Below are 21972 nucleotides of genomic sequence, written 5' to 3'. Positions count from 1 at the left end.
AAATATATAGGCTTAATTTTTTGCCATGGACACCAGATCACAAAAACAGAACTTTTCAGTAAGTTTGAGAATAACATAAGCATGTAAATTGCATGTAGGCTGGACTGATAAGCGTTGTCATCCTAAATTATCTCATGATAACCACAATTCCATTTTAGCGCTAAAATTATAAAAGATCAATAGATAGGCTACATTTAATCTTCTATGCTCATAATCTCTATCGCACATGAGTACTCCAACTAACCTCTGAGCTCTTCTCAAAACAGGATGACTCTATTTACCAATTGGATGACTTCTGAACGCAAGCGGTTGTACTGGATTTTATCTAGGTGTATTAAAGTAAAGCGGGCTAAATATTATTTGTAAAAAAATAAATAAATAAAATGAAACCACTTTAAAATAAAGCGCTATTTTGTTATGGTTTATTACAACAACAAAAAAAAAAAACTCAGCAAAATTCAGTGCAATTTTGGGGTTACACCCTTGCAAAAGAGATAAACATTTTGAGAGATTAATCAAACATCTATAGCCTAACAATGAAGTATAAAATGATACATTGTTGTTTTAATCAACTGTTTTATTAAGCAGTAAAATAAACAGTAGGAGCTATACTTGTCGCAGTTCTCTTTCCCACACTGGTCCTGTTAACGTGCAGTGAACACTCATTGCTACCTTGATCTAGGTCTTCTTGCCCTCAAACTTCAGAGGAAATATATGATGCAACAAGAGAAACCCCCCATCAGCCCCTCTGAATTTATCAATGAGAAATAAAACAATTCAGCGAAAACGGTCGGGTTTGCCCCTGTTCTAAAATGGGTCACTTTCTGAAGATAAAAAAAATGAATGGGAATTGTCTAAATTGCAATCATTTCCTTTCAAGAGAAATGTGTTATCTATTTTTTTGGGAGCAGCTTTTACCCACTTTCTGTTATGTCAGCCATTTTTGCAATGAGTGGGCACTGCTTTTGTACGTATTTATCAGCGAATGATGGGGATAGAGTAAACGCTTCTTAACAACTGAAGATTACCTGACTAAATATGGCATTTAGCAATGCTTTTTTTGGCTTCTGTGTTTACATCACGGTCCGCGACTCTGCGTTGGACAAGGAGCTGCGCTCTGATTGGTCGGTTTGGCTGTCAATCACCGCTGTTTACATCAAACGTCGCGAGGTGGAATTTCCCAGGTTACGGCATAGACTCAGTAGACTACTTCCGCAGTAGATGTCTGTCTAGCAAGAGAGACGAGAGGCCACAGCAAGCTGAAAGGTACTAAACCCAAAAAAACATCTTTGTCCTGCTTTTTTTCGGTTCGTCGTGTCGCTCATCTTTCTGACTTACTTTTTGCGCCGATAGGAGTCCGTTTAGATTAAAAATATGGGAGTTTAAAGGGCTTCCTGTCCCGCATTGTAGCCAACAGTTAACGAAGATGTCGTTAGCAATTTGCATGACAACAGCGAAAACTAATATTAGCCTTTTTCAGCCAATCAAGGTAGCTATCATCAGTCGGATTGGGGTGTATTTCAGTCTCGAGTGTTAAATATGTGTTTCATATTAGAATTATCGTTATTTTTTCTGTTTTTCGCCCCTCTGCTTTTGTCTCTCTTCCTTGGTTCTGAACGTTGTAGTTGTCTTATTTAGCCCTCTCACACGCCAGCACACTCTCCCCAAATGTGTCACCCCTGTTAGTGAAGCATCAAGAGGGGGAGGTTGTTGCTTTTGTTGTCACTCGGCTCGTCGTTTCTGTTACAGCGATGGTTTTTCACTTTCTCTGCTAGAAACTAGAAGTTAAAACGTTGGGCTTTTGAGTGGGTGTCTTGAATCATCTGCAGACCTTCTGCTGTGACTTTGGTGGATGCACAGCTTTTCTGGAAAACGAACAATAAACTGTACAACCAGTGCTTCAGCAGCTTTGTTGGAGCAATAGAGCTGTTTTGTTTGATGTAAACAGTGGACAATCAGTGTAGATTTGTGTAATCAGAACTGTTTTGTGTGAAGATCACCTCCATGTGTATCTGTTGTTTTCTGTTGAATTGGCTTGTTTTAAATCACATAAAATAAAACGGTGTTTTTTCCTCTTTCCACAGTTCAGAGGACCATGTTTAGGAAGTGAACCACGACAATGGAAGGGAAAGGTCCGTATCGCATCTACGATCCCGGTGGGAGTGAGGTCAAGGCCAGGGATGAGATCGTGGGGGGCAGCAGCTATCGCCAGCTGCTGGAGGAGAACAGCATGCTGAGGGAACGGATGAAGGGACTTAAGAGCTTAGGTAGGTTCCAGATCAGAGCATGTTTCCAATGTCTGGGAAGTGAGGATGACACAACTCTGCTGAGCATCAGGGATTGTCATTTTCTTTATGTTATCTATGTGACAGGAAACAGAAAATGGTTTGAAGAATGTCCTCCATAACAGTCCACGTGCCTTCACTTCCCAGGCTGAAAATCCACACGCAAAAAACGAAACTGTTGTGACACAAGTGTTATAGCATATTTTAAAACCCGAAAGTCTTCCTTGGTTATCTTTGGATCTACATACCAGCAGTATGATTAGACTGAATGCTCACCTAGAATGTACCTTTATTTCCCACCGAACATCTGTCATGTTTTATATACTGACTGCTCCTGGTGACGGTGCTCTTTTTAGACTGTGACGAGATTTCTTTTAAATAATCTCGCAGGTGATTTGCTGGAGGAATCCCAGTCGGAGGCGTCAAGGCTTCGGCAGCGAGTGGAGGAGCTCGTGAGGGACAACGAAGCCTTAAAGTCAGCCAGCTTTGCCACCAGTCTGTGTGCAGGAGCGCCGGTTCACACCGAGACACAAAGTAAGTCCCACAGATTTCCTCCGAATGAGGAATTTAACTTGGTATACAACCCAGTATGATGACCAATTAAAGGAATATAATGGTTTACTTTCATCTGGCTCTTGTTTATTTCAGGCAAACCCTGTTTACACCCCACTGCAGAGAAAGAGGAGCAGTCAAGCTGTTTAGGGAGAACACTTCAGCCGGAGAAGCCCCATGTATGTGCTGCGTTTTATCTAACGTGACGTGTGTTTGACGTTTTTGAAACAGTGACAGATATTGAACCTTTTTGGTCTTCACAGGAGGCCTTGTTGGAATCTGAGAGAGTGATTATGGAGGGAAGGAACTCGGATGCCTTGGCTGTACGTATACCAAATACAAAATGTGCCCCAGAATTTTGCTTCAAGCCATTTTTGAGATCAGAAGATCTCAGTCTTCTTGGTTTGACTTTAGTACGAAATATTTTCTGTGGCTTTTGGGGCTAAATTCAGGATTTCCTCTCTATAGCAATTTCCTCAAAATTAGGAATACATCACTGGTGTGTTGACTCACCTACGAACACAATACTGGCAGCTCCATCTGAGTCAGTGAAGGGAAATTCCAGGATTATTGCAGACTAGAATTACTCAGATTCATTCACGCTTTACATCCTGGGACATGGGTTGATGGGACACCTTTTATGATATTTTAGGCACAACTTGTTTTAGTTCACCTTTCTTGAATTTTAGCACTTAATGGACAAGATTATTAAAGCAGAAAGGTCTGAGTGCTAAATTAAATCCAACAGGGCAAACGGGTTTGACTTTTCAGAAAAGTTTGCTTCTGCTTTCCATAAAAAGAAGCTGAGTGTTTATGTTGTACATTAAGCTGTGTGCGGACTTGAATAAATATGTAAAGACGGCGCCGCCTACTCATCTTTGCGAAGATGACTGACTTTCTACCTGTGTGGGTATCTCCAGGCCGGGTTGGTGGCAGGAGCAATTCCCCAGCTTCCTCAGGAGAACAACGAGCTGGCAAGCCAGCTGAAGCGGCTGGAGAGCTCTTTTAGCATATTTGCAGAGGAGTCTAACCCAAACCAGCTGCTGGCTCATCTCGGCCGCATGGCAGTGGAGTTTCACCATCTCTCCTCAAAGGTCCAGAAGAACGAACAAAGGACCTCCCTCTTACAGGTATGAAACATGGGAAGTTAGTTAGCACATTTATGATGTTATTAGAACCCTTCTGGTGCTGTTTTGTTTTGAATACCACATTGAGGTTTGTGAAGCATCACGTTTTACGAGTTAGTATCTTGTCAGGTCTGTTTTGCAAGGAATGTACAGTTCTTTAACAAATCACTGCACTGGTAGCTTCAGTTTAATTTTACAAGCTTTCACTCTGACATCTGTAAAAATATGGACAGTTACCGAGTGTCTGTAACTGTCCAGTCTGTGTTTATAATACTATTTGTTGTTTGTGCCTAAATGTTTTATTCGGCACAAAATAAAAAGGCTACTGTAATAGCAAAAATCTTTTATTTCTAAAGCTGTCTTTATGAATTGGAGGTGCGTCACAACTCATAGCTATTTAAATTTTGTCAATTTGCTCATGTTCTGCCGATATGCGCTTATAAAAAATGACATTTGTTTATTTAAAGAAAATGAGAACAGTGTTTCGGGAGGTTTTTAAAAAGTGTTATGTTTAAACATTTTAATTTTAGGGCTTTAAAAGGCCTGGAAAAAGGTCTAGATTTTCCATAATGAGGCTGAACTTTTGTTAATTTTAGTTGCGTCTTAAATTTGTATGGTTGCTCATTTATTACTACTTTTATAGTAAGTTGGTTTCTGCTGAAACTGGTTTATTGTAACTTTAGGCATTTAGAGTTCTTGTTTTGTTATCCAATGCTTGCTAATCAAAATGGGTATATTTCACAAGGTTTGGTTGCAAAATAAGGATTTCAATAGTAAAACCAGTTATGACCTTTTATAAAGCTTGATTATATATACTATAAGAATGCATCAGAGTAAAGTAACCCAGGTGTAAAAGCACTAAACTTGCATTTCCAGGTCAGACAGCTACTTGAGTTGATGCAGTTGTGTTTATTTACCAAGTTAAATATAATTTCTAACATACTCAAGTTGATTTTTTGGATTTCATGTAGTTCTTACGTTTAAAGGACCTGGTCGTTAACACAAGTTGTTTAAAGCTGGCAGAAAACCCAGATAATTATTGGCTTAAAAATGGCATTCTGGTTTATTAACATGGATATCAACACCACTGTATTTTGAAACAATTTATTTCATTGCAGCTTCTTTAAAGACAGGAACTTTAGGCTAAGAGAAACAACAACAAAAAATCCAGTGCCTTTGTACAGAATAGTGGTTATTATTATTGTTATAAATGTGGGTCTTTTGGTCTCTTTGGTTTTTCTAGACGCTGTGTGAGCAGCTCAGGCAGGAAAACAATGAGCTTCGAAAGAAAATGGAAGAAGATCATCATATCAGGAATCGAGACTTGGAGCAGCTGAGGTAATGTTTCTCCTTCTCTTTCAGCTTCATTGGACTGTTGTGTCTCCTCAGTTGAGCAGAAACCCCTTTGGTTCGAATGTTTGAGCAAATAACACGTGAGACCCGCTGTTTGTTACGTCACCTACAGTCAGTTTGTGTGCTTGAACCTCTTTGTTGTGAAAACAGCTTCCTGTCTGTTTTGATTTTGTGACACTTCACATTCTGTAATTTCTGCTTGGAGACTGCTGTTGACCATGCTTTCACTTCTGATGGGGGATTATTTCAGTGCTCTCTGTCTGTGTCCCCACTGGGTCTTCTAGGTTCTTCCCAAAGGACATCCTGAAATGACTGTAGAGCATCAGAGTCCAGGGAATGAAAAATGGACTTCGTTCTGAAATACTATCATTTTCACTTTCTTGCTTACTTAGACTGGAGAATCAGAAACTTAAGGAGTTGGTCACAGGAGGAACAGCAGTGGTGTCGACTGCTTCACCGCCAGAAACGGAGACTTCAGAGGCCAAAGACGAGCCGGTGAAGGAGGAATCTCCTGCTGTTCGACCTAAAATGGAGGCCACCACACCGCAGAAGGTACATTTATATTAAGATACAGTGCATTGTGTTATTATTTAGAAGATTTTGTTGATTTTTATTTTTATTGTTTTGTATTTTGTTTCTGGCTGGCTCACATTTCCCTTTGGAGATTAGCTCAATTAACCATTTCAATGAGTTTGTAATGTGTGTTCATGTAATCATGGAGATTTGTGGAATTAGGAAAAACCTTCTGTCTTACTCCCACCCCACAGAGTGGAAAATCAGAGAGAACCCCAGCTAAAGCATGTGACATAGAGGTGTACGAAAAGAAGATCAAGCTTTTGGAGAAGCAGAGAAAGGATGTGAGTCTTCGCTTCATTTTTTCTTTTTAAGTAGCTGCCCATCCTCTTTTGCCATTGGGGAAAGTCTCTGTGCACTTTGTTTCCTACATGTTCATTGTTTGTTTGTTTCGCTTTCTGGCGCTGCTTGCAGGTTCTGGAGGTGAACAAGCAGTGGGACATTCAGTGGAACGCCATGAAGTCACAGTTTGAGCAGAAGGTACAGTAATGACTTTACGGCCGCCATGAACAGTGTGGGAAGACGTCTCTGATTGACTTTTAGACCGCTTGAATGCAAATTCCTGTAAAAAATATGTTTAAATTGATATTACCGATTATTAAAAGGTCTTTGATGACATATTTTCCCCCATTTTGGCTTTTATTAAAGTTTGGGGAAAATCACAAAAGAAGAAAAAAAATACAATACAATAAACAGTTGTAAATGCAGTTTAAAGTGGAAATTCCATTTATTTGAATTGATTAAAGGCATTTCTGAAGATGTTAAAATTAAATTAAATTTCCACCGTACTCTGGGTTAGAGATTGCTTCATGTGTCAAATTTGCCTGAACTGCTCTAACATATTTTTGATGATTTGTTCATTTTAGGTAGTTAAGTTTCTTTCTCATTTGTTTCCAAACTGGGAATTCAAGGTGGGTTCACATTACTGAAAGCAGTCAGGAAGCAGCACATTTTTTGCATTTTGCCAAGAAAACAGTCAAAACCATAGTTTAGGTCTACCATTGAAATGATTTGTTGTTTCAAATCGATGACCGTTTTTAGGTTACCTGCAGGGGACTTACGAGTCTGATGTTTGTGTGCAGTTGGCAGTGAAGTGCAGCAATTACATGCATGTCCTTTTTTTTTTCTGTTTCAATGTGCTTGTCCAGTGGAAACGGTGCAATCTTGCAATAGCTTGCTATTTGAGCATACTTACCACAAGGCCTGTCACACTTCAGCAAGAATTCCCCTCACCTCTCCGGTACCCGCTGACTTCCTGCTGTGGTGCAGTCAGAGGGCAGCAACAACACACGGATGTACACACACTCTCGCAGTCCTGCTCACACACCTGCACTCGTGCACGTCCCGCAGTCGTGAACATACCGACATTCACACTTTGTAGAGACGGGGACGCCATGTAGTCTTAGGTTGAAACCACAGAACCCCAGATATATCCATTTGCGTCACTAAGGTTCGTTCATATTTTATACAAAGACAGAACTGCATCTTTGCAAATGTGTTCTTTTTGTGGCTTGGTTTGTAGTTTGATAAGGCACATTTCCTAAATGCTCTATTTCAACACAGGCACCAGCAGATGTTTATCTTTACCAGAGTTCTTATTTTCAAGTCTTTTTTTTTTTTTTTTCCGTTTTGTTTTTTATTTATTTATTTTATGTTGCGTATGCAATTTTTGTACATTAGATTTGTGAGCAGAGTTGTCTTCCTGTCAGATCACAGACCTCAGGCAACGGCTGGCTGAGTCCCAGAAAACCGTGCTTGAGCTGGAGGCCGAGCGAGAGCAGAGGCAGCGCGACTACGACAAGAAACTGCTGCTGGCCAAGTCCAAGATCGAAAATGTACAGGTGCGCTCGGTTTAAAATAAATCCAAATAATTGGGAAAAATAGGAGGTGGGGCCAAATGTCACAGACTTTGTGTGTTTCAGGGCGAGAAGGAGTGTTTGAACTCTGAAACAGCCGAGCTGAAGCAGAAGGTTCGCTACCTGCAGGATCAGCTGGTGCCCCTCAGCAAGCAGAGGGAATACCAGGAGAAGGAGATCCAACGCTTAAACAGGGTGAGTGTGCAAAAAAGGATCAAATGCAGATCAAACCAAAAAATCAACCTGTTTGTTTTTTGGATTTTATGCTCACGTTGTCTTTTGGCAGGCGTTGGAGGAAGCCTTGAACTTGCATTCCCCCTCATCCTCTCAGCAACCTCCTGGACAGGGCAACTTTGCAGATGCAGCCAATAACCTGAAAAAGCAGGAGCTCCTCACACAAATTGCTGTACTAAAAGAACAGGCAAGACGACATGTGAACAGTCATATTTAGCCGGAGTCCCATTCCACTTCTTGTGTCTCAGTCATAGCCTCAAACCCTACATTTCTAAAGTATAGTGTCCCGGTTATTTCTGTGGCAGTTTACAACTTTTTTAAAACCTGAGATTTTTCAGAAGGAGCTGCTCCTGGAAAAACACTTTAATGGAAAATAAGCTCTTTAATGTCCAGTACAATGAGTCCCAGTATATCACGTTCGGTATCTCAGTAAACGATCAGCCGGCTTCGAATAGCGAAGCCAAATATTTCTTAGTTTTTAAATATTTTATGAATAGAACAATTATAATTTCTAGCCTTCTAAAACGTATTTTTTCTCAGTGGCTTATTTGAAAAACAAAGGGGTAGGAGTTGCGCTTCTAAAAACTTTTTCTGTTAACTTATTTGAATGGAACTGTGACCACTGCAAAGTCTAGCTTGAGGTGTTTCAGTGCATCAATTTCCATATAACCTTTAAATAACCATAGCAAAATCTAATATTTTACCATCAAACGAACATTATGTGCAGTTTAAGGCATTCTCTGGGTTTTATTTTTATTTGCAGGTATTCCAAGATGAAGAAAATAGGAAACAATAATAGCATACTATGTTCCTCCAGTAAAAAATGAATGCAGTGAGGATATGAAATTGAAACATATTTAAGTATACCTCCGTCAGAATAATAATTAGTGCATTAGAAGCATGGCTGATGATGCCTATACAATACAAGTCTGTTATTACTATAGACCATATAGTATATATTCTGGTTGATATATCAACAAAATTAATGGAAAGCTAAATTAATAAAAAATACAAAATGGTGGATTTTTTATTGGGGTACATTTGACACAATTTTTAATTCCTTAACAAGCATAAAAAACATAATGTATCCTGAGGTTTCCCTGCTGGGCTGTTATCACTGCACATACTGTTACATATGTTTATATAGTCGGAATAGAAGAGAACCGACGATGAATCAGCTTCAGTGTCTACTTTCTCAGTGGAACGTTTTCACCACTACCTGAATTAGGTGGCAAAGGATAGGAGGAGGTGGCAGAAATAATTATAAGAAACAGGGTTCAGCTTAAAGATGCTTCTCCGTTTAAATGTATATATATATATATATATATTTTATTATTATTTCAGGTGAAAATCTTCGAGGAAGACTTTAGGAAAGAAAGGAGTGACAGGGAGCGAATGAATGAGGAGAAAGAGGATTTGAGACGGCAAGTTGAGAGGCTCCAGGGTCAGATTACTAATTTGACCAATCAGGTAGGATTTGTTTTCTTGTTTACATCGAAGATTTAGCTTTTAAGTCTTACATAGCTATTTCATCTTGATTTAAGATTTTATTTCCCTTTTTTGTGCCTGTTGGTTTAGCTTCATCAAGCCCAGAACGAGTGTCAGAGAGAACGGACAGAGAGATGTAAGCTGGAGAGACTGCAGATGCAGCATCACAAACAGGTACTGGCTGCTGAGCTTCATAGTATGGCAGGTTGATTTAAAATGGTTAATAAAATGGTGCCGTCAGACTAGGTAAGTTGAACTGTTGGATCAGGGTGGCCATTGAATTAAGTACATTTGATCAGGACCAGTGCAGTGTCTGTTTAAGTCTTTCAGAACTAAATTAGTAAAAACACTTGTAGTGCCCCCTTGTGGCTGAAAAGGCTTTGATGCAAGATCTTCAATAAGTCGATAAAGAAAACAGCCCAGAGGTCTGCCTCCAGTTAGCTGTCCAGTGCATTTGGGATCAGCAGGTGCAGCTGGGTTGAGGGTCTGCAGCACGAAACGCTGCAGTTCCGCTAAGAGCAGCAGCCGTGCAGTGATTGGGGATCACATGTGTACTTGTGATACCTCGTAGGGGCAGCAGCAGGAAAGACGTACCTCAGACCCCACGTCGGGCTCAGTGAACGGCCCGCTGAGTCCTCCCTACTGTGGTCCCTTTGTGCAGGTGGGAACGCAGGGCCTTGAGGGCTGGCCCATTCATTTCCCTCCCCGGATGCCCAACGCAGCAGGCGCCGCAGCAGCAACAGCCGCTGCTGCACCACTCCCAGCTCGAGACTTCCAACCTGTTACCTCGGTAAACCTGTTTCTCTTTCTCCTAACTGTCCTCCTTACATTTATTGTGAGAATCAGAAGCCTTAATGACTGCTGCTACTGCTGCTTATAACACAGAATATGTTTGGTTTTAACAGTAAATTGTGTGTTCTGTTTGGTTAGGGTTTTCCTTGGCAGATGTCATTCTCACAACCACGAGGTGCCAGAGCGGTAGGAGAGAGTTCAAGACCTCCACCAGAGAACGCAGGTAAGGACCATGGTTACATTTGTTTTCAGACTCAACTTGCTCTATAATTACATTTTTGGGTTTTATTTTGGCAATCCTTCATCCAAATGCCAAAACGAATGTACCAATAAATGGGTCATTAAATTCACAAACTTCTGTCTGTCTTTCGGTCGGTCGGTCTGTATAATTGTGTATATGTATTTTTACAAATAAGATCTGAAAAGTGTGGCATGCATTTGTATTCACCCCCCTTTACCCTGAGACAGCAAAATAAAATCCAGTGTAACCAACAGCCTTTAGCAAATTATGTATATTAACAGCAGTTATGTGAAGGCGTCAGAGGATTGTTGGAAAACATTAGCAGACAAACGGCAGAATAAGGAACATATCACACAAGTCAGGGATCATGTCAGAGAAGCAGCCAAGAGGCCCGTATTAATTCCTGGAAAAGCTGCAGACATAGTTGAGGTGGGCGAATGTGGCTAAAGGAGAATAAGATTTTACGTTTTGATCCTCATGCATTCACATTGTGACAGAGAACTAAAGCTGCTCATAAACCTGAACACAACATCCACACAATAACACATGGTGCTGGCGGCAGCATCATCTTGTGGGGAGCTTTCCGTTCAGGCATGTATAGGAAAGCTGGTCAGTGTTGATGGGAAGATGGTTAGAGTTACATACAGAGCAAACCTGGAAGAAAAGCTGCGAAAGGAGAATAACGACCGTAGCCATACAGCTAGGGCTACAGTGGAATGGCTTAGATTAAATCATATCGGTGTGCCAAAATGGCCTAGTCAAAGTTTAGACCTAAATCCAATTAAGAATCTGTGGCAAGTCTTGGAAATTGGTGATCACAGACTCTCTCCATCCAATCTGACTGAGCTAGAGCTATTTTGGAAAGACAAGTTGGCAAAGGTTTCTGTCTCTAGATCTGCAAAGCTGGCATAGACATAGATAGATAGACATAGATGCCCTAGAAGACTTTCAGCTGTAATTCAAGCAAAAGGTGGTTCTACAAAGTTCTGGCATGGGGAAGCTTATTACAAGTGCAAGCCACACTTTTTACATTTTTAGGTGCATTAATAAATGAAAATCTATATTTTCTTCATTTCAAAATGTCTTGCTTGCTTTGTGGTCATTTATTAAACCACAGCAATGCATTGTAATTTGGTTGTAATGTAATAAAGTAAATGGGGTATGAATACTTTTGCATAGCACTGTATGAAATTCACCGGTTGACAAATGTTTGAAACCATAAAGGAACTGCGAAACATTCAACTGGAAAGTTTGAATCAGAACTAGTTTATTGGGTCGACAGTAATGCAGCTTTGTGTCTATTTCTTTGTACCCCTGTAGATCAGTCAGCTGCAGCAACAGCAACAGGGTTTGGCAAAAGGGAGCGACAGAACATAGACCCCGGAAAGCACTAAAGCATCACTGTACCCATCTGATGGAGTCTGGGTAGTAGCATGAAACTGTCTTTGAGTTGACAAGGTGTGATTGAGATATAATTTTCCTACTGAACTGTAGATATCTTATTGTAATGTTGTTTATACTTGCGTTTTATAAGGCTATTTGTGAAACACTTCGCTATTCTGAATATATATCTATATGTATAGATATCTATATATATATATATATATACAATCTATATATATAGATTATATATATATAGATATAGATATATACATACACTTAGATTTTTTTATTTTTATTTGAAACTGAAGTCTTTTTGTTAAATAATTACCATTGCTTATTGTTTTTTTTTTTTCTTCCACAAAATATACCTATGTAATTGTCTCTCTGCAAGTACGTATCACCTTAACACATGACTTTACTTGTAGGGTTAACTGGAAGCCATTCCCCAAAAACAAATAAGACGTGTGCTCATTCCAGCGCCGAATGATTATATAGGTACAATAAATCATAGAAGTAAACAATGTGAATGTTAATTGATTTCTGAGGATTTCTACAGTGCCATCGGTGTTCTAGAAATGTCTAATATGTGTAACTGTTCAAAAGTGGTTGTTGAATTACAAAAATCTAGGGAAATGAATATTGATGGTATCATACCAAAAAACACGATTGTGATTACTAATAATTTATTTATAACCTTCTGTTTGGATAGTTGCATTGACTAAGTGTAAATCATTGTCTTTAGTAATGCTGTTCTTTCTATGTTGTTGGTGTAATCCCAATATATTGTAGCTATTGACATTGTATGTTTGTATCAGACACAATACACACATTACTTACACAACCTTTTCTATTTTTTCCATGATGATGGACCTAATCTCATTAAACAACACTTCTATTTGGTTTTACTACGCATTTTGATATTTATACTCACTTTACTGCACACTGTACAATTTTACCGTAGCCCCAACACACAGTTGCAAACAGAGCTTCAAAATCTTAAAGCAGCAGGAGTGATTAGAGTCCTATTCATACGAGAACTTGCATATTACAGCTCTGCTCCTCAGAGGAAGAACCTCTGCCAGGATGTCTGACCACGCTTTCAATCCCCATCTGGAAAAAAAAATCAGCAATATGTGCCAAAGGGGATTAACCTGCAAAGTCCTGCCACATAGTGTCAGAAGACCTCATGACATAACACAGGATCAAGATGTTGGAAATATGGTTTAAAACAGTCCAACCAATCTCAGAAAACACCAGTTATTTCCTCAGAATTAAGTTTTTGAAGTAGTTGGACGAAGGGGTTGAAATTGTGCGGGACAGGACTTTTGCTCAGTTTTGTGTAATGACTGAAAGTTGCGGGGAACAAAATATTCGAGGGCTGAGAACTGAGACATCAGCAGAGTTGCACTTTGAAAGGTAATGCTGTAATTTCTGGCAGGTGTATTTTTCTGGTTTATAGTTTTTGTTTTTTTTTCCTTTTTGCTGTTAGCAAAAAGCACATGTGAGACTTTTTGTATTTGACTGGCTTAATAAATCTGTTCTAAATGTCTTACCTTCCTTATTCACATCGTCTCTGTACCACCGCAGCGTGGAGTTTTTACAATTTTTGTTGTGCTCTTAAAGAAAACTCGGCACATCAGCGTCCCTTTTATATTTTTGATTTATTGAAGCTGAAAACACAAAGCAGATTTTGCTATAATGGCAAACAGGTCCTGGGATGAGAAGATGCCATGATGCTGTGGGATTACAGGGCAGCTTGAATGCACTGAAAAGCTTTCCTGGATCCCCGGACTCCAAGGAGGCACTACAGAGTTCCTGCTTTCGAGCCTCCTCTTCATTCAACATGTCATCTTCGTGTATCAGAAACTGTCACATCACAATCCTATCTGCTACCCGATATCTACTGTGCTACTGTGCCTACTACCGCATCATTAAAAGGACAATGTTAAACGCCTATCAGTTTTAATTGAGAATTCTCTGCGTGTAGAGTTGAAGAAGGTAATTGCGGATGTCCGTTCGGACTGTGGACACATTGATGCGCGGGTGCCATCTCATCACTGCCTTTCCGTCGGGTCCCACCAGAAACTTCTCAAAGTTCCACTTGACGTCGCTGGTTCTGAGAGGCTCCCAGAACAACCTGCCGTTAGGGGTGCCAAAGTCATCCCCGACAGGAGGGCAGGAGCTCTGGATGGCAGAAAGTTGAGTAAATCAATCATGTGTCATGCCTACACATACAGGTCCTTCTCAAAATATTAGCATATTGTGATAAAGTTCATTATTTTCCATAATGTCATGATGAAAATTTAACATTCATATATTTTAGATTCATTGCACACTAACTGAAATATTTCAGGTCTTTTATTGTCTTAATACGGATGATTTTGGCATACAGCTCATGAAAACCCAAAATTCCTATCTCACAAAATTAGCATATCATTAAAAGGGTCTCTAAACGAGCTATGAACCTAATCATCTGAATCAACGAGTTAACTCTAAACACCTGCAAAAGATTCCTGAGGCCTTTAAAACTCCCAGCCTGGTTCATCACTCAAAACCCCAATCATGGGTAAGACTGCCGACCTGACTGCTGTCCAGAAGGCCACTATTGACACCCTCAAGCAAGAGGGTAAGACACAGAAATAAATTTCTGAACGAATAGGCTGTTCCCAGAGTGCTGTATCAAGGCACCTCAGTGGGAAGTCTGTGGGAAGGAAAAAGTGTGGCAGAAAACGCTGCACAACGAGAAGAGGTGACTGGACCCTGAGGAAGATTGTGGAGAAGGGCCGATTCCAGACCTTGGGGGACCTGCAGAAGCAGTGGACTGAGTCTGGATTAGAAACATCCAGAGCCACCGTGCACAGGTGTGTGCAGGAAATGGGCTACAGGTGCAGCATTCCCCAGGTCAAGCCACTTTTGAACCAGAAACAGTGGCAGAAGCGCCTGACCTGGGCTACAGAGAAGCAGCACTGGACTGTTGCTCAGTCGTCCAAAGTACTTTTTTCGGATGAAAGCAAATTCTGCATGTCATTCGGAAATCAAGGTGCCAGAGTCTGGAGGAAGACTGGGGAGAAGGAAATGCCAAACTGCCAGAAGTCCAGTGTCAAGTACCCACAGTCAGTGATGGTCTGGGGTACCGTGTCAGCTGCTGGTGTTGGTCCACTGTGTTTTATCAAGGGCAGGGTCAATGCAGCTAGCTATCAGGAGATTTTGGAGCACTTCATGCTTCCATCTGCTGAAAAGCTTTATGGAGATGAAGATTTCATTTTTCAGCACGACCTGGCACCTGCTCACAGTGCCAAAACCACTGGTAAATGGTTTACTGACCATGGTATCACTGTGCTCAATTGGCCTGCCAACTCTCCTGACCTGAACCCCATAGAGAATCTGTGGGATATTGTGAAGAGAACGTTGAGAGACTCAAGACCCAACACTCTGGATGAGCTAAAGGCCGCTATCGAAGCATCCTGGGCCTCCATAAGACCTCAGCAGTGCCACAGGCTGATTGCCTCCATGCCACGCAGCATTGAAGCAGTCATTTCTGCCAAAGGATTCCCGACCAAGTATTGAGTGCATAACTGTACATGATTATTTGAAGGTTGACGTTTTTTGTATTAAAAACACTTTTCTTTTATTGGTCGGATGAAATATGCTAATTTTGTGAGATAGGAATTTTGGGTTTTCATGAGCTGTATGCCAAAATCATCCGTATTAAGACAATAAAAGACCTGAAATATTTCAGTTAGTGTTCAATGAATCTAAAATAAATGAATGTTAAATTTTCATCATGACATTATGGAAAATAATGAACTTTATCACAATATGCTAATATTTTGAGAAGGACCTGTAGTAGTACATCATTGTAAAACTTAAGGAAAAGTAAGCAACTAAAAATCTGTAAAGTGTGGCATGCATTTGTATTCAGCCCCTCTGAGTCAATACTTTGAATGCACTTGCTACTGCAAGTCATTTTGCTCATTCTTTTTTTGCAAATTAGCCCAAGCTTGGTCAAATTGCATCTAGGTTTTGGAGTTTGACTAGGCAATGCATTGTTGATCTATAGCAATACATTGTAGCTCTGCCAATGCCCTTCTGGAAGGTGAACTCGAGCATTTTGCAGCTTCTAACAGGCTTCTTCTAGCTCTGTCCACCATCGATTTTCCCTCTTCCTACTGAGGAAAAAAAAGCATGATCCTGCCTCCATCATGTTTACTCTGGGGAGTGTTTGTTAATGTGAAGCATTTTCCACCCCAGACATTTTTCTATGTGGGCAAGAAAGTTTGGTCTCTTCTGACTTGACCACCTTCTTCCTCATGTTATGCTACACAGCTTGTGATAAACTGCACTGGTATTCTTTCAACAATGGATTTTATTTTTTGCCAGACCTCCATAAAAGCCATATTTGCATTTCAGATGATGGATTGAACAGTCCTTGGTGAGATGCCCCAAGTTTGGGTTATTGTTTTACAACCAAACCCTGTTCCTTGGTCTTCATTAAGCTGTTTCTTCAGTAACGTTTTCTACCAAACCTCTGGAACAGCTGGATTTCTACAGAGACTAAATCACACACTGGCAAAGTTTATTTACTTAAATGGATGACTTCTGAAAGCAATTGATTGCACTGGGATTTATTTCAGGGTTTCAGAGTAAATGGGGCTGAATACATATGAATGCCACTTTTCAGATTTTTATTTATAAAAGATTTTGAAAACTGTATCATTTTCCCTCAGCTTTACCATTATGCACACCTATATGTTGAACCATTGCAAAAACGCCCAATAAAATACGGGACAGGGACGTTTGTGGTTTTGACATGTTACAATTTGAAGCATGTGAATTTTAGTAAACACAAATAGCTTTCTGTTTTAATAAAATAAAATAAAAATCACGCATGGAACTTGCAAATCCATACTGAATGTTAAGAAATCAGCTATTTAAAAGAGCTTAAAGGCACAGTTGGAATGCAGGATTCATAACGTTTTTTTTTGGAAGACCTGGACTTACTTTGAGGAAGGTGAAGACCTGTTGCTCAGTTTTTCCATTCACATCACCCTTCTCAAACAGCTGAAAGTTGGGAACGAATCCGTTGCCTGGCCTGACGTGCCTGTTGTCCAGAAAGAAAGCATCTGATCAGTGGTCATGGCTCACAGCAATGCAGTGTGGCAGCTACCTAAAAGCTCCCTCTAGCTGTTAAACCCCATGATGTTTTTTGCAAAGACCTATAATGACTAGTGGAACTGGGAACATTGGTTCAGTGTGTTAAAAAAAGATAAAGCTATTATATTGCCAAAAGACATTCCTCTTTTTTAAATAAAGCTTGATTGACAGAAGAGTTTTGAAACATTGGGGATTTCTCTGCAGATTCAGCTAGTGCTATGATCAGTCATATAAATGTTCTTAACAGACTCCAGTTTAGGGAATTCTTAATGTTTTACATTGTTGACTTCCTAGAGGCAGCGGTATCAAGTTCCTCATCAGCAGCAATTTGGGGAAACACAACTTGATGGCATTTACTTCCAACTTTGAGTTCTGTGTTAGTTTTTACTTTACACAGTGTTCCTCTTTGTGACTGCTTCGAGTTTGACCTGTACAAAAACAAAAACAAAAAACAACAAAACAGGAGATTTCTTACTTTAAACCCAGCAGGATTTCATGTTTCAGCCCCGGCTCCTGTTTGCCAAACTGGTTGCAGGGAAAGCCTAGAATATTGAGACCGAGGGGTTTCAGCTCCTCTTGCAGTGCATTCAGTTCTGAAAAAAGACACCAGGAAAAAAAAAAAAAAAAAGAAAGAAAGATGGTGAATGGAGCAATGTTTAAATCACAAAGCCGACAGTGTGCAGCTTCTTACCTACATACTGAAAGGTCAATCCTCAGTACGTAGCAACATTGACAAAGAGAACACTCTTCCCGGCGAACTCTCTGAAGCTCACAGTGTGGCTTCCATTTAGAGTCCTTGCGTGGTATTTGTAGATGGTGCCATCAGTAGAAGAGTCACACCGCTGTGGGTACACAGACACAGGGTTAATGAGTGTTTTGACCAGAACAGTAACTAATCCTGAAAAACGTGCTTGTATGACGACTGTGTCCCCCCTCTGCTCGTGTTGATTTGTTTTTATTGTGTATTTTGCGGATTTAGACAGCAATGCTACACCAACCAGAAGTAGTAAAAAGTGTGTTCCTGATTCTAAAGGTTAACGTAGACTAATTTAAACATAAGTCTGGGGTCAGTGACTTAAGTGATTTCTTAATAGACAATCAATTACCAAGCATACATGTCCTATATTTACCTAAACCAGGTTTGTTTTACATGGATCCAAAATGGATCAAAACGGATTCTGCACACTCAAAAGCAGCTTCTTACCTTATTTATCGTTCTGTTTTGGAAACTATCGCTGCCTCAGTCTGGTTGGAACAAGAGCATCAGTAAACAATTATTTTCAAGCTATACCACTGAAGTAGATTTAGGTCTGGACTTTGACTGGGACCTTTTAACACAAGAATTTGCATTGATCCAAACCATTCTATTGTAGCTCTGGTTGTTTGGTTTGGACCTACTGGAAGGTAAACCTGTGCCCTAGTCTTTTGCAGCCTTTTAACTGGTTTATTCACAGTATTGCTCTCTAATTTTCCCATAAACTGTGACCTGCTTCCCTGTCCCTGCTAAAAAAGAAAAAAAATCTTCTCACAGTATGATGCTGCCACCACCATGTTTCACTGTGTGGATGATGTGGTCATGGTATTAGTTTTCTTTCACACAGTGCATTTTACATGTAGACCAAAGAGTTTAATTTATGTCTGGTTGCTATGGATTTTTTGTGCCTATGCGTTTTGACTTACTCTTACAGGGTGACGGCGACTTTAACTGTGCATTGTATGTGTTCACCTGGCCGCAATGCAATTTTCCCTACGACAATAAAGTGAAGTGAAATGTTTTCTTCCCCTTCATATCTCTATTGTTGTGTGAGTTGGAGTTTCCCCTGCCAACAGCCCCCGTGCAAAATACATTCAGTGTCAACAGGAACTTTGCTCTATTAGCAAAAGAGGCACAGCCTGTACGCAAACCAGCCTAAATAATCAACTTGAAAGCCACATTTTCTAGATCTTGCAGCTCATTCTTGATGATACCTTTCTTCCAAAGGTAGCTCAGATCAGAAAAGGTGATGAAGTTTGGTGGAGAGATGGAATATATATATCCTTTTAAAGGAGAAAACTGGTTAATGCAGAACGTAGATTAAAAATGTACTAATACAGAATAGTTTAAAACACGGATGAACAATCGCAACAGGCTGAAAATAATGCAATAATGTATATCAATTATAGGCGACGACATAAATGGCATAAAATATATAAACAAAACATACCTGAAATAAAGCATTATTGTGTTTTAATCAGTTTAAGCTGAATTAGCAGCATGTTTTTATTTTTTTATTTATCTCAATAAAGCAACAGGTGTAAACGCCGTCAGACAATAATAATAAAAAAGATGTCTGACCTCAGGTTATTACATCTGTCAGTGTGTTTTCGTCTATCAACAGGTACCTGGATGAAGTCGCCTCCGGCGGCGGCGCAGGGTCGCAGCAGAGCGAGCAGCAGCAGCGGTAAGAAGGCCCACATGATGCCGTCTTCCCCCGACACGGTGACCGCTCTCCGTGGATGTCTCCCAGCTTCTCCTTCCGGAGAAATGAACGTCTGTAGCAGGGGGTGCGGCGGCGTGGGGGGCGGGGGGGCCTGAGGGCTCAGGTGACGCCCTCTGCTGACGGAAACCGATTGTAGTCAAAAAAAAAAAAAAAAAAATGAATGATTGGGCTACAGATGTTTTGGTTGAGATGATGTGGCTCAACATCTATTAATAGTAGTTAAAGTTCGAAAACCCATTTTGAGACAAATACATACAACACGCGGGTTTAAGCAGAGCTAGACACAGTATCCGTGAATGCGAGATGGTGAGGCATTCTTCCCTAAACACAGTGTTTTTTTCTTTTATTCATGGATCATTTCTCCTATCTGGGTTTAGCGGTTGCCATAGGGATCTGCCACTCGGCCATATGCCTCGTGGGAGGCTGACAAGCCTCTTTGCATGCCTGTCAGAGCACCTCAGTGACTATCTGTCAACGCAGTAATGGGCGAGATATCTCACTGCCACTTTAAATGACTGACTGGAGAAGCACACAGAGATAACTCTGGCCAAGAAACTGTCAGATTACTTTGTATTACTATGCTACCTCTAAGTAAAATCCGGTGCAACTAATTGCCTTTAAAAAAATAACCTAATTAGTAAAAACAGTCCACTTACATGTAATTGGCAGATTTTTATTGAAAGAGGCTGCCAATAGGTCCATGGCAACTCTGAGGGAGCTGCAGAGATCCACATCTCAGGTGGGAGAATATGTTGACAGGACAACTATAAGTCATGCAATGGACAAGTCGGGTGTTTATGGAAGAGTACCCAAAAGAAAGCCATTGTTGAAACAAAGGCATATATATATATCCTCTTTGCCAGACTCCATAGAGGGGACACCAACATACAGCCCTGCAAGAATTAGGAAGGTATAGAAAAACATTAGATGCATTTAGAAATTTCTTTCCTCTTCACAGTTATGTATACATTTATTTTGTTCTATCACATGAAATGCCTGTGAAATGCATTAAGGTTTTTGGTCGTAATTTGACAACATTTTAAAAGTTCAAGTTTTGCAAGGCACTGTAACTTAAAGGTCAACTAGGAACTGGGGTTGTGAACTGGGAAATACTATACATTCTTTGTGCAGAACATCAGATCTAAATTATGTCCAGGATGTTTAACTGCATCCCTTATATATACAAAATTAACCAATCAGAGTGAAGCCCATTCTAACAAATATAGCATCCATTTTTTAAATATTTCATATTTGTAACTAAACAAAACCTCCATGTACTCACTTTTCCCTCTTGTACATTATTCTTTTTTAAATTTGACAAAATGTAAAATATTTCAAGGGGCATAAATACTTTTGCAAGGCACTACAGGTCCTTCTCAAAATATTAGCATATTGTGATAAAGTTCATTATTTTCCATAATGTAATGATGAAAATTTAACATTCATATATTTTAGATTCATTGCACACTAACTGAAATATTTCAGGTCTTTTATTGTCTTAATACGGATGATTTTGGCATACAGCTCATGAAAACCCAAAATTCCTATCTCACAAAATTAGCATATTTCATCCGACCAAAAAAAGAAAAGTGTCTTTAATACAAAAAACGTCAACCTTCAAATAATCATGTACAGTTATGCACTCAATACTTGGTCGGGAATCCTTTGGCAGAAATGACTGCTTCAATGCGGCGTGGCATGGAGGCAATCAGCCTGTGGCACTGCTGAGGTCTTATGGAGGTCCAGGATGCTTCAATAGCGGCCTTTAGCTCATCCAGAGTGTTGGGTCTTGAGTCTCTCAACGTTCTCTTCACAATATCCCACAGATTCTCTATGGGGTTCAGGTCAGGAGAGTTGGCAGGCCAATTGAGCACAGTGATACCATGGTCAGTAAACCATTTACCAGTGGTTTTGGACACTGTGAGCAGGTGCCAGGTCGTGCTGAAAAATGAAATCTTCATCTCCATAAAGCTTTTCAGCAGATGGAAGCATGAAGTGCTCCAAAATCTCCTGATAGCTAGCTGCATTGACCCTGCCCTTGATAAAACACAGTGGACCAACACCAGCAGCTGACACGGCACCCCAGACCATCACTGACTGTGGGTACTTGACACTGGACTTCTGGCATTTTGGCATTTCCTTCTCCCCAGTCTTCCTCCAGACTCTGGCACCTTGATTTCTGAATGACATGCAGAATTTGCTTTCATCTGAAAAAAGTACTTTGGACCACTGAGCAACAGTCCAGTGCTGCTTCTCTGTAGCCCAGGTCAGGCGCTTCTGCTGCTGTTTCTGCTTCAAAAGTGGCTTGACCTGTGGAATGTGGCACCTGTAGCCCATTTCCTGCACACGCCTGTGCACGGTGGCTCTGGATGTTTCTACTCCAGACTCGGTCCACTGCTTCCGCAGGTCCCCCAAGGTCTGGAATCGGCCCTTCTCCACAATCTTCCTCAAGGT

At 40.4% G+C, this 21972-nt stretch overlaps 2 protein-coding genes across 3 annotated transcripts; one reads left to right on the top strand and one right to left on the bottom strand.

Annotated features, from left to right (window-relative positions):
• The first annotated feature begins 1129 nt into the window (after window positions 1-1129).
• On the top strand, window positions 1130-13436 carry tnip1 (TNFAIP3 interacting protein 1). 2 transcript variants are annotated; one of them, XM_047353387.1, is made up of 18 exons: window positions 1130-1266; window positions 2085-2267; window positions 2676-2819; window positions 2934-3016; window positions 3101-3160; window positions 3758-3967; window positions 5208-5302; window positions 5710-5869; window positions 6085-6174; window positions 6305-6370; window positions 7600-7731; window positions 7813-7941; window positions 8033-8167; window positions 9325-9450; window positions 9559-9642; window positions 10130-10258; window positions 10399-10483; window positions 11822-13436. In XM_047353387.1, exons 2-18 carry the CDS (start codon window positions 2120-2122, stop codon window positions 11893-11895), a joined length of 1950 nt encoding a protein of 649 aa, XP_047209343.1. In that variant the 5' UTR covers window positions 1130-1266; window positions 2085-2119; the 3' UTR covers window positions 11896-13436. The 2 variants fall into 2 exon arrangements, with proteins under 2 accessions (XP_047209343.1, XP_047209342.1); XM_047353386.1 differs by having other exon boundaries at window positions 10040-10258.
• A 90-nt stretch (window positions 13437-13526) lies between these two features.
• Window positions 13527-19651, bottom strand: gpx3 (glutathione peroxidase 3; the record flags this gene model as incomplete). The annotated part of the gene is made up of 5 exons (XM_047353395.1): window positions 13527-14068; window positions 16886-16985; window positions 17514-17631; window positions 17730-17880; window positions 19421-19651. Coding segments are annotated over 5 exons (822 nt in total), but the record flags the coding sequence as incomplete, so codon positions are not given.
• Window positions 19652-21972: the final 2321 nt, after the last annotated feature.

Source organism: Girardinichthys multiradiatus, chromosome 23 (assembly GCF_021462225.1).
Source record: "Girardinichthys multiradiatus isolate DD_20200921_A chromosome 23, DD_fGirMul_XY1, whole genome shotgun sequence".
In the NCBI taxonomy this organism is placed as follows: Eukaryota; Metazoa; Chordata; class Actinopteri; order Cyprinodontiformes; family Goodeidae; genus Girardinichthys; species Girardinichthys multiradiatus.
The sequence above is the reverse complement of the archived record's forward strand: the minus strand, read 5'-3'. Positions and strand labels throughout refer to the sequence as shown.

Bases quoted from the DNA above. Each gene is read 5' to 3' on its own strand.
- tnip1 (XM_047353386.1), top strand. From the start codon at position 2,120: ATGGAAGGGAAAGGTCCGTATCGCATCTACGATCCCGGTGGGAGTGAG. The intron at 9,451-9,558 runs GTAGGATTTGTT...CTGTTGGTTTAG, and splicing joins TTACTAATTTGACCAATCAG to CTTCATCAAGCCCAGAACGA. The intron at 10,259-10,398 runs GTAAACCTGTTT...CTGTTTGGTTAG, and splicing joins ACTTCCAACCTGTTACCTCG to GGTTTTCCTTGGCAGATGTC.